The 12,579-nt window shown below is 44.4% G+C and overlaps 1 protein-coding gene across 1 annotated transcript; it reads right to left on the minus strand.

The window, feature by feature from the left end:
* Positions 1–468: 468 nt before the first annotated feature.
* ZDHHC12 (zinc finger DHHC-type palmitoyltransferase 12) lies at positions 469–10,840 on the minus strand. Its single transcript, XM_033138231.1, has 5 exons — positions 10,727–10,840; positions 9,200–9,399; positions 8,321–8,407; positions 5,195–5,361; positions 469–1,598 (listed from the first exon to the last, which is right to left on the minus strand). The coding sequence occupies exons 1-5, from the start codon at positions 10,824–10,826 to the stop codon at positions 1,286–1,288; spliced, it is 867 nt and encodes a 288-aa protein (XP_032994122.1). The 5' UTR covers positions 10,827–10,840; the 3' UTR covers positions 469–1,285.
* Positions 10,841–12,579: the final 1,739 nt, after the last annotated feature.

The following is a 12,579-nucleotide window of genomic DNA, read 5'->3' on the forward strand; positions in this document are numbered from 1 at the left end:
ATGTTCTAGTTGAGATTCCTGCATTGCAGGGGGTTGGATTAGATAACCCTCGGGGTCCCTTTCAACGCTACAATTCTATGATTCTATGTTCCATGGCAGAGCATTTTCCAGTAGGACTGGGAATGTCCCCTGCCTGAAACTCTGGAGAGCTGCTGCCAGTCAGTGTAGACAATACTGAGCTACGAATGGTCTGGACTCAAGAATTAAGCAGCTTTCCTTTTTCCTTGAGAAAAGCTGGGAAAAATTCAACCCACCATGACACGCACTAGGTTCAGGCCCAAACAGGACCAACATCTAATAGAAAGCCACAGTTTAAGAACTCTCAAATTAATCTTCAGGTGAGAAATGAGTTTAGGCTTGTTCTTTTAAAAAAACAACCTGTCTAGAAACTGAGGTAGAAATATTCGGCAGATGGTTTTAGGGGGAAAGTTGCACTGAAGGTGGGGAGACCAGAAGCAAGAACCAAGGTTTAAGCTTTTAAAAATGTTAAATTTTATTAGATTACAGAAACAGAATGTAGAAATGTAGCATGTAGAAATTATCCCTCCTATTGAAGAAGCAGAAACAGGTTTAAACTCCTCTCCTGAGGAGAGGCTCCCAAGAGGACCTCAAAAATTATTAAACAAAGCTTTAGTCCCTGAGATCTACTTCTTGAAGGCACACCGTGAAATGCTGGAGGAATAATGGGAACATAGATCTTTGTTTTTAAAAAGAGTGAGCCCAGCCTTGACAGAAGGCACACCCTGCCCCACCCCAAACAAAACCCCAAGCACCACCCCAACAAGACTTTAGGTCTTCAATATATGGCCTCCTCCTCTTGGTCCATCCATGGTGGCTGGGGGCCACTGGGGCAGAAGGCAGTGAAGCCATGATAAGTGCAACCAAAGCCAAGGACAGGCAGAGCCACTCCTTGGGGTTTAAGGAAGGCATGTGGGGGGCAGACTGACACTGGTTGGGCAGCAGCCCACTCTCACAAGTGGACTGGGCTTCCTAGCTCCCCTGCCCATCTCTCTCCCCAAAATGCAGTTTGAGCAGCAAGGTCTGAAAGCAGGGTCTGCAGGGTTCCCTTTCTCAAAGGACACACCTCAGAACAGCTCACTCTGTCTTGGCTTATGGGGAAAGGCCTTTCCTCCAGTTGCTGAAATATGTAGGAAAGCTACTGGCAAAAAGAAGCCTCTCCCCTCAGTTCCATAGCTGTTGGCAAAATACACTTCTACCCGGCTAACAGCTCTCTCTCCAACTTTCTCTCTCAGTCCTGGGTTGGGTGCTGTCACCCAGTCCACGGTCACACGGTGTGGCCTCCCACATCGGCGTACAGGGTTTCCCAGGCGATGAGGTGGCAGGCGCAGAAGAACTGCCAGAGGTTGAGGAAGATTCCTCGGTCGAAGGGGTTTTCCACTTCACACTCTCTCAGGTAGGAGATGCGGTGACGGGACATGAACTCCCAGGTGGTGGTGTTGTGGGAGACAAGGTAGAGGTGGCAGCCCAGGAGAAGAATCATCACCACAGTGAAAATGGCAACCACGAGGAAGGAGAGAAGGAGGAGCAGGTTATACTGCAGCCACGCCCATGAAGGATGCTCAAAATTAAGCCCAGACCTTTTTTTTTTTTTGGTGGTGGAAGGGGGAAAAAAAGAACAACATCAGAGTTATTACAAGATTAACAAAATTATAAAAGTTTTTGTGGGTGAGATTGTCTTAACTTTGGAACAACCTTTAGAAAGTGCCTTAAAAGTTATTAAAGGAGATAACTTAATTTGAAAATTGCTGTGTTTCAAATACGGTAAATAAAGACAAAACGTTAAGAAAATGGATAATCAAGCCAAAAGGAAATTAGGGGAAATTACCAACTGGAAAATTGAGAGAAAAAGTACTTCGGAGTGTGGCTATTGGTAACCAATCATAACATCTATAAATATAATTATGTGAGGACTTGGAAAGAAATTAATATATGGGGCAGAATGCAATTATCATTAATGGGAAGAATCTTGGTGATAAAAATGAATATTCTCCTAAAAATTTTATTTCTATTCCAACCAATCCCAATACTTAACGATACATGACGTCTGAAAGATTGGCGAAAAGATTCGTCTTAAGTTTATTTGGAGAGGGAAGAAACCTAGGATAAACCATAAAATCTTTATCAACATAAAAGAAAGAGGAGGTTTCACACTCCCAGACTTACAATTCTATTTTGAAGCTGCCTGTCTGTGTTGGATAAAAGACTGGGTATTGTTAGAAAACACACAGTTGCTAGATTTGGTCATGACGTCAAATAAAGCTAGCATGCTTATATTTGGTATGGCAAAACTGGAACACGTAAAAGCTTCACCAAACATGTTATTAGAAAAAACTTAATTAGGGTATTTGAAAAATACAACAATTTAATGGAAAACAAAACACCAAGGAGTTATCCCCAAAAGAAGCTGAGACAAGGAGAAAAAATAATATGAGTGACAATGGGCTTAACTATAATGAATTGTTAGGCTTCTCAGAAGGAGAACCAAAAATGAAAAAAAAAATGAAGAGATTAAAGAATATATGTTGGACTGGCTAACTTATCACCAAATCAATTCAAAATTTAAGGTAGATAAGTACCATATATACTTGAGTATAAGCCTAGTTTTTCAGCACATTTTTTGTGCTGAAAAAGCTGCCCTCGGCTTATACTCGAGCGAGGCGGGTGGTGGGGGTGACGAGAAAAAAGCCCTTTCTCTCCGCTCGTGCCGCCACCTGCTCTCCCCAGTCAACTATTCCTTAAGAAGTGTAGAAGAACAGCGGTTCTTTACTCTCCCCAGGCAGCTTGTTCCATTCCTGAACTGCTCGCATAAATGCAAACTTGGCAAAGGAGGAAGAGGAAGGAGCAGCCCAAAGGGCTGCTTTCGGGCTGCTCGTTCCTCCTCCTCCTCCACAGCGGCAAAGGTGAACCGGCTTATACTTGAGTCAATAAGCTTTCCCAGGTTTTTGTAGGAAAATTAGGTGCCTCGGTTTATATTCGGGTCGACTTATACTCGGGTATATACGGTAATTGGGATTTGCAGAAAAACCATCACAATTTGAAAAAGAAATACTAACATACAGAGTTAAAAATTATCTATAATGTATAGGATATTACTTGATTGGGAAACGAAAGAAGAATTTCTGAAATCATCTACAATCAAATGGGTACAATATGTGGGTCATAATATTGATTTGAACCTGTGGGAACAATTGTGGAAAACAAACTTAAAATTCACTGCTAGTTATGCATTAAAAGACAACTACTTAAAAATGACCCACAGGTGGTACTTGACACCAAGCAAACTAGCCAAAATGTCTAGATGTAAAAGTGAGCTATGGTGGAAGTACAAAGAAACAAGTGGCACATTAAAATTCATGGTGGTCTTGTTGAATAATAAAATAATTATGGGAGATGGTTTACAATGAACGTAAGAAAATGTTAAAAAGAACATTCCCCCAAACCCCAGCAGCTTTCCTTCTGGGAATAATAACAACAGAAATCCCAAAAACCAGATTATTCTATGGATGTATGTGACTACAGCTGCCCGAATTCTGGTAGCAGAAAAGTGGAGAACAGATGCAGTACCATTAAGAAAAGAACAACATATTAGAATATATAGAACTTGCCAGCATGACTAAGAAATAATGATGATAAGAATTGAAAAGCAGACAGGACATTATATATAGATTGTATGGAAAAAATATTATAACAAGAAAATAATCATAACAGGCTGACAAAATAATAATAATACTCAGCATGTTATAACGAGGGATAACGTAAGGTATTGAAAACAACTTAGTAGGGTAAGAAAACACAGTTGAAAAGATAGCAGATGGGAAGCCAGGGAAAGAGGGGGAGTAAAAGCTAAGGTTTATAAGAGTCAAATAAATAGGAGGAGTAAGTTATGTTACCATTATTATTTGTATTTGTGTGTGTGTGTGTGTGTGTGTGTGTGTTTTGTATATTTGTTATTTTTTCTTTCTTTCTTTCCTGTTATCATGTGTCTGACACTGTGTTGATGATATGATAAAACAGAAAAGCAAATAAAATGAAAAAAAAATACAATAAAAAGAGTTACTACAAGATTGTGAGAGCACCTTGCCTCATATATGCCCACTCAACCGCTTCAATCTGCAGAACTGGCACTTTGGAACTCCCTTCCTAGTGACATCAGGCAGGTGCTTTCACTGTCATCCTTTTGGGGCCGGCTTAAAACATGTTTGTTTTCAACGAGGCCACCCAGGTATCTAGAAAATTATTGACAAGTCTTAACCCACTGTTAGCTTGTTGCTGATTTGTGTCTCTCTCTGTGTGTGTGTTTTAAATAGTTATTTTATAGTTTTATTCTCCCTGTAGTGTATGGATTTTGTTAAATCAATAAATAAGAGCAGTACTTAAATTCTGTATTGTGTTCAATATGTTCCACATGGATGATCTAGCTGCATTCATTTCATCAGGGGCGGGGAACCGTTTTTTCCAGCCGGAGGGCCGCATTTCCTCGCAGGCATCCTTCCAGGGGATGCATCCTTGGATTTGGGATGGCCAGGGGCCCAAAGTGGGCGGGGCAACAGATGTATCTCTGTAGAGTAGGCTCCATTAAACCATGCACTGCTCAAGAGTTTCCTATATATACACCTCTGACATTCAAGACAATCAAGGGAGAATTCTCAATCCTATGAGTGGGTGGAGCAGGGCAGCGAGGGGGTGTGGCTTGAGGAAAGGGGAGTGGCCTGGGTCAGTTAAAGTTGTGTGAGGATCCCATGAATGGATGGATGAATGAATGACTATTCTTTCATCCTTGGTTACAAGAAAGGAAATTACAACTAAACATCAGGAAGAGCTTTCTGATGGTAAGAGCTGTTTGACAGTGGAACGGACTCCCCCTGAAGATGGTGGACTCTCCCTCACTGGAGCTTTTCATGCATAGGTTGGATGGCCATCTGTCAGAGATGCTTTAGTTGAGATTCCTGCACTGCAGGGGGGTGGAATAGATGACCCTCAGGATCCCTTCTAACTTTACGGTTCTATGATTCTATGGTTGGGGATGGGGGCTGAACACCTTCCTTCTCTCTCTCTCTCTCTCTCTCTCTCTCTCTCTCTCTCTCTCTCTCTCACACACACACACACACACACACACACACATCAAATAATAATAATAAATGTCTGTGGGTGTCCCGCCATAAGCTTTGCTTACCAGGCCACTGGCAGGGCCCACAGGAGAACCACAAGCTGGACAGCCAAATACGTGACGAAGAGTGGGTGATTCCTCTCCCCAATGCAGTTGTCAATCCAGGGGCAGTGGTGGTCATAGCGCCGGACACAGTGCTGGCATGCCTGGCAGTGCCTGGCCCTCATTGGCTGCTGTGAGATAGCAAAGAACAGCATGTGTTTTTGGTGCTTCCTTACATTTTCATCTCCAGGTGGGTCTGGGAAAGAGACACCCCACCTGAAACCCAGGAGGCAGCTGCTGCTGGGCAGTGTTGACAATACTGAGCTAGATGGGTCCAAGGGTCTACTTCTGTATAAGGCATTGCTTCCTAGGTCCCTTTTTAATGCATCCCATTCATCTGAACAATGAGGACTAGGATCTTACTTTATATTTAGGGGAGGGGGGGTCACGGCTCAGAGTTGGACCGTATGCTTTGCATGTAGAAGATCCCTGGTTCCATCCACAATGGCATCTCCAGGTAACGCTAAGGAAGTCTCCTGCCTGAAACTGTGGGGAACCATGGACAGTGAACACAAGACTGAGCTATGGTCAGTTTTCAAGAGAAGCCAGTTCTCTATATCCCTATGTAAACCACCCTTTATTTCAGAACCATTGGGACTGGGACATTGGTTCATATTTAGGGAAAGAGACACAGCTCGGCAGCAGAGCATCTACCTTGCATGCAGAAGGTCCCAGGTTCAATCCCCAGCGTTATACATGGGGCTGCCTCTGAATATGGTTTACAAACTTCAGCTGGTGCAGAATTTGGTGGCCAGGTTGCTCACCAGGGCAAGACGGTGTGAGCATATTACACCGATCATGGCTCAACAGAACTGGCTGCCAATTAGTTTCCCAGCCCAATTCAATGTGCTGGTTTTGAATTAAATGTCTCAGGGCCACAATATGTCAAGGACCGCCTCTCTCCATATGAATCTACCCAGACCCTGAGATCATCCCCTGAGGCCCTTCTTTGTGTGCCTCCTCCACGAGAGGTCCAGAGGATGGCAACACAAGAACAGGCCTTTTTCAGTGGAGGTTCCTTGCTTGCAGAATGCTCTCCCCAGGGAAGCTCGTCTGGTGCCTTCATTACATATTCTTGGACACCAGGTGAAAATGTTTCTCTTTAACCAGGCCTTTGGCTGATTAACATCTAATATCCGTTTTGAATGTGTTGGGGGGTATTGGTTTGTAGAGGTTTTTTTCTGTTAATGTTTTTATCATGTATTTTGTGTTTTTATATTGCATTTCTATTTGTGAACTGCCCTGATATATTTACCGGTAATTTAATAAATCATCATCTCCAGCTAGGGGCTTGGGAAGGACCACTTGGCTTGAAACCTGGAAGAACTGGTGGTAGTGTGTCAACAGTACTGAGCTTAGCTATAGGACCAGGAAATTTCCTCCAAATAAGGCCTTAGCAGACTGAGATGGATGCAATATGCAATTGTGGGAAATGTGGGAGAGGGGGAGGGAGTAGGTTGGAAGTACTGTTTTCCCCCCCCTCTCTAGCTCAGTGGAGTGTCCTTGACAAAGTACTGATAAGGTTAAAAATAACACTCCTGGTTATGGGAAAGGATCTTTCGTTATGAAATATAATTCTATAGAGGAAGCCAGTAAACAGGGAGAGAATCGGCCCTCTCTGTTTAAATCAGAAATGGCAGAAGGAAAAATTTTAATGTCAAAACAAACCAGCCAGGCCACAATGGAAGAGTTTGTATGATTGGCTTTTAGATTTGAAAAGAGAATTGTTTGATCAGCTAAAGGAATATGTCAATAAGGCAGCTTTTAAAATTCAGGAAAATATCAATTTAACTTGAGAGAGGCTGTGAGACAACTAAAGGTGAAGGCACAAACCACTGAGGTAGGAATGATAGAGAGACGAGGTTTGAAGAAAATACAAGGGAAAGCAAGAGTGGTGCAAAACAAAAATGGCAATTCATGTGAAATGATATGGGAGTCTTTGACAGACAAAAATTACATTTCAGGTAAAAGGATTTGGGAGGCTCTGACTGTGATAGAGAAAAAACAGAAAGGGAGAGCAAAAAGCTTAAAGGTTATATTATATGTGGTGGCAATGTAAAATTATTAAAAAGGCCTGGGATAAGACATATAAAGATCTGAAAGCAATGTGGAAAATGATTGTCCAGTAGCACCTTAGAGACCAACTAAGTTTGTTCTGGGTACAAGCTTTCGTGTGCATGCACACTTATTCAGATACCCATGCACACAAAAGCTTATACCCAGAACAAACTTAGTTGGTCTCTAAGGTGCTACCGGACATTTTTTTAATTTATTTTGACTGCATCACACCAACACGGCTACCTACCCAAATCTGGAAAACAATTGTTAAAAAAAAAAAAACTGAAGTTATGACATTGAGTTGTACAGGATTTGTTGGACTTATTGAACAAAAGACTTTGCTCCTGTACGTGAGAGTGGACGCCAGGCCAAGATCAGCCAGCCCCTACAGAAGGAAGAAGCCTCCGGAAAAGAAAATGAAGAAGATTGGCAAACTAAACTATTGCACTATATGGGTTAATTTAGTCAATGCAGAATTCAAAACAGAAAGTAGACTTTGAATGTGAAAAAAGGGGTGAAGGTTTGATGCTTACCTTTTAAGCTTTGTGTATAGACTTTTACGTTAGTATAACTTTTAAAACTCATTTGTATTAAGATGAACAAGGTTTAAAAATGGGATTATTAAGATTAAAATGTTTTAAGGGCGTGCGTGAACAAGCGTTAAACAATGAAACCAAGAGGGGGAGGGGAGGGAAGTCAAGCAAAAATTATGCTTTAATATTTATCATCATCATCATCATTATGGTTTTTCCACCTTTCCCCCCCTATATATTGTTGTTATTATGTTTACTTTTTGATGTTCTTTTTTGGAAAATCAATAAATTGTTAACAAAAAAAAAGAGAGAGAGAAAATTTCCTCCAAATAAGGCCCTAGCAGACTGAGAGGGATGCAATATGCAATTATTAATGGTGGGAGGTCTTCAGAGGTTCTTTTCAGCAGCAGCTGGGGGCAGCCTTAAGAGAGAGATTTGGGACTGACTGGAACAGGGATACACCCCTCAGAGTGGCCTTTGCCGGGGCCCCAGACTCTACCTTCAGCAGGCAGTAGCCACATCGCCGGAGGCGGACGTTTAGAGCTTGCTGGGAGCTCATTGCTTCCTTCTCATCGCTTACAGGTTCCTACGAGAAACAAAAAAATAAAAAAGACTCCAGATGAAGGAAAAGGGGGGGGGGAATATAAGCATGTCCAAAGCATTTAATGTCACACACACACTCCACATTTTTAAAGGCCATGGCTTCCCCCAAAGGATTCTGGTTTACCGCACAGAAAGTTATGATTCCTAGCATCTTTAACAAATGACTGTAACCAGGATTCTTGAGGCGAAGACATGTGCTTTAAATGTATCCAATGGCATTTCCTGCTACGGTTGGGAGAGGACCCCCTGCCCAAAACTTTGGAGAGGCATTGCTGCCAGTCAGTGTACTCAATGATGAGCTAGGTGACTCTGTTTATTGCCGCTTTCCTGCATTCCTATTTAATTCCACTCTTTATTCTGGACAATGAGGGCTAGAATCTTACTTCATTCTTAAGGCACAGGGTTGTAGCTCCCTGGTAGACCTCAAGCTTTGCCCACAGAAGGTTCTAGGTTCCATCCCCAACAGCTCTCTAGCCTGGACTGGGGGCGTGGAGGGGGGGAGAGAGAGAACTCTGTCTGAAACCCTGCAGAGAGCTGCTGCTAGTCAGTACAGTGGTACCTCTGGTTACGAACGCTTCAGGTTACAAGCTCCCCTAACCTGGAAGTAGCGGGAGGCCCCATTAGCGAAAGCACGCCTCAGGATAAGAACGGTTTCAGTTTAAGAACAGACCTCCGCAACGAATTAAGTTCATAACCAGAGGTGCCACTGTATAGACAATACTGAGACAGATGGGCTAATGGAGTGACTCAGTAGAACGCCATTCCCATGACATACCTTCTCCTCTTCGTCATGCTCGACGTATCCTGGGTCCATGAGAGAGACAACAAAGTACAGCAGCATGGAGCAGAGAACCAGTGTGAGGAACAAGAGGGGCTGGAGGAGGTCTCCCTGCTCTTCCTGCATTTGCAGCTCTGAAAAAGAAGGGAAATTATCACAGGGGAAATGTACTGTACATGATTCTGTTTCGGGTGGTTCTGACCATGAACAACCCAGCATCTCCTGGGACTGTGCACTGAGCTACCAGAAATTCAAGGCATCCACTCCTATTGGAAGTGTCCCGGTTGGCCAGCCCCTGCACCTCCTGGATCACTGATCAGCCTCCACTATCCACAGTAAGGCAGGTAGCAGCTGCAGAGAGACAAACAGAGCCTTGCTGTGGGGGCTCCCCATCTTCAACATGATAGAGTGCCAGGCAAATACTTATTTTATTGGGGGTGGGGACATTTCCATGTTTTCATCATTGCTGTAAAATCTATCCATTTGTGCATTTCATATCCCCCTTTTTCTTCTTTGGGTAAAGGAAAAAAATAGAGGAGGAAGAGGAAAACCTGTATTACCTCTGACCACATGCAAAGCGCCCCCCCACCCTTAACCCCACTGCCCTCAGTCACAACCCAACCCACAGACTATCTTGCAATGAGCAGAACTCCAGCTTTCTGCATTAAGTCTCCTCGCGTATATTTATTTCAGAATAAAGAAAACCAACTGCAGCCTGGGGATGTAAGGAGAAAAATAAACTGTACCCTCTTTTAGGTTCTTACGTCTTTAAAATTGTTATATTTATAGCCCCCTCTGTTCCTTCCTTCTTGGGAATGTAGGGCAGGGGCAGATGGTTCCCACCCCCCATTTACCTTCCCAATAACTCTGTGAAATCGGTTGGGTTGAGAAGGGTCTAGACTAGGGTGGCCCAAATTTTCATATCAAGTGGGCCACAAAAGTGCTTCAACACAGAACCCACAAGCCCCACACTGCATTGTTGTGTGCTGGGGTGGGGGGCAGGACAAAATCTGAAGCTCCTGCCCAGCTCTATCACTGTGAGGAAGCTGCAGGGGGGGGGGGGTCAGGGGTTATAAAATGTTGCAGAGGGCTACCAAAAAAGTCCTTGAGGGTTGGGCCACCCTGGGCTAGACTAAGGCCACTCAGCATGCTACACAGAAAGGTGCCTTCATACAGAGTCAGACTCACTGGTCCGTCTACCTTAGTATTGTCTACACTGACAGGCAGCAGCTGCTCTCCAGGGTTTCAGGCAAAGGAGATTCCCAGCTTTGGAGATGCTCCACCACTGAACCTACAAACCTTCCCCAATTACCCATGGTTTTATTTTATTTAAAAAATAAAAAAATAAGGTTTATAGAGAAAAATACAAAACTTAATATCTTTCCCCTTTTTTAAACCAAACCAAGACTTTTTGGGGTGCCAGAATGCCTCCTCTATAGCCTGAGTGCAGATTTGAACCCTAGGGGTCCTGATCCTACCGCCCCACTTTTTTGGAGAGGGGGGAAGAGGGAGAGACTGCCTCACCTGTAGGGTACAGGAAGAGCCCCAGCAAGACACCGCAACTGAGCCCCACGTAGACTGCCCGTACCATGCAGCCACTTCCCCGCGCCCCTCTCCACACCATCCTCGCTGCCTGCCGGCCGGGAGCAACGGAGCTCCGCAACTGAGGCGGCCACAAAGTTGCGGAAAGGGGCGGAAAGAGACTGCCCTGGCGAGAAGGGGGCGGGGCGTGTCTCCTGGAAGGAGCGTGGCGATTGGTTAGCGTCAGAGGCGGAATGTAGCGAGTTGGATCCGAAGTCTGGAACGGAGGGGCGGGGCGGAGTCCGATGGGGCCGTGAAAGGCTGCCGAGGAGCTTTGTGGCACCTTATCAGTCGTTTTTGAATAATGATTTAAATAACAGTAGCAGTAGCAATGAAGTATAGTGATTATCGTTAGAACCGTAGAACTGTAGAGTTGGAAGGGACCCCAGGGATCATCTAGTCCAACCCCCTGCGATGCAGAAATTATTATTAATAATAATAATAAAATATCATGGACAGGAACCCCTTCATCAAATGCAGAAGGCTTCTGACGCCATCATTAATATATCACAGAGGTGCATCCAACCAGCCCTGCTGGACACCTGCTTGCCCCCCAGCTTTCCATCTCTTTCAGGCCACACTAAGGCTGCCAGACTTCCAGGGTTGGCCTGCAGTCTCCACCTTTGCCTGGTGATGGGGGCGGTCTTGAATCTCCAGGGGAGCCAGAGCACCTTTCAGGTTTGTTTTTTTTTGTAACGTGTTCAGCGTGTAATCAGAGGCATACCTAGGCTCCCCTCCTCTGCACTCTTGGCAAGGGGCTGTTTCTGAATCTGGGAGACACCATGGACCAGAAACTCAGAAAGTTTGCTTTTCCCTGCCTTTCGTGCTCTGCCAGTTACTTCCTCCAGGGCCATGAGGTCTGCTCTGCTTTCAGGGTGGAAATGACTCTCCACTCCTGCGTTAGAAGAGACTTTTGTTCCTCAGAGTTTTAGTCACGGAGGGGACCAAATGGTGAACGCAACACACTTTTGTTTAATGGTAGCCACTGAAGCACTGAGTGAAGAAGTATCTTCTGTTGTCTGCTTTGAACCTTCCATCATTCAGGCTCTGAATTGCTTTCATGATGAGTTCATCATTTTTATTGAGCGCTTGGCACAACCCATATGCTACAGTTTTGTGGTATGGATACTGGATAAGAGTGGTCATAGGCATAGCCAAAGGGGAGCAGGGGGGGCAGCTGCCCCCCAATCAATACAAATCTAAGCTTCTGTCCCCCCCTAACAATAGCTTCCCCCCCAACAAAAACCCTGGGTACGCCCATGAGAGTGGTGGAGGCAATTCCAGTTCACTTATGAGCACACCTGCTTGATCCACAAGTTCCCATTTAATTTTTTCGTATACAGATACCTTAAGTAAAATGCAGTGAGGGAAAAGGCCTTTGTGAAACAGCGCTAGGAAGGACCCAGTCTCGTTCGCATCCATTCATCCTGCATAGGTATTGTGTGTTGAGGCAGTGAACATAAGAACCTGATGGATCAGGCCAATGGCCAGTCTAGCCCAGCATCCTCTTCTTGCCAACCAGATGCCTGTGAGAAACCTGCAAGCAGCACCCAAGAAAAAAGGCATCTGCCCCTCCTGTGGCTTCCAGCAGCTGGTCTTCAGGAACATTGCTGCCTCTAACCAGAACACAACCATCATGGCTGGTACCCTTGATAGTCCTCTCCTCCATGGAGTTGTCTAATCCTCTCTTCAATCTATCCAAGTTGGTCACCACTGCCTCCTGTGAGAGGGAGTCCCAGTTTAACTATGTGCTGCATGAATAAGTTCTTCCTTTGATCTGTCCTGAATGTTCAGCT

This window comes from Lacerta agilis, chromosome Z, assembly GCF_009819535.1.
Source record: "Lacerta agilis isolate rLacAgi1 chromosome Z, rLacAgi1.pri, whole genome shotgun sequence".
NCBI lineage: Eukaryota > Metazoa > Chordata > Lepidosauria > Squamata > Lacertidae > Lacerta > Lacerta agilis.

Excerpts from the sequence above, each read along its gene's own strand:
- ZDHHC12 (XM_033138231.1), bottom strand. The coding sequence starts at position 10,826 with ATGGTGTGGAGAGGGGCGCGGGGAAGTGGCTGCATGGTACGGGCAGTC. Across the intron at positions 9,400-10,726 it reads GCTCTTCCTGTACCCTACAG|AACCACCCGAAACAGAATCA; the intron begins GTGAGGCAGTCT and ends GTTCATGGTCAG. Across the intron at positions 1,599-5,194 it reads TGGGCCCTGCCAGTGGCCTG|GTCTGGGCTTAATTTTGAGC; the intron begins GTAAGCAAAGCT and ends AAAAAAAAAAAG.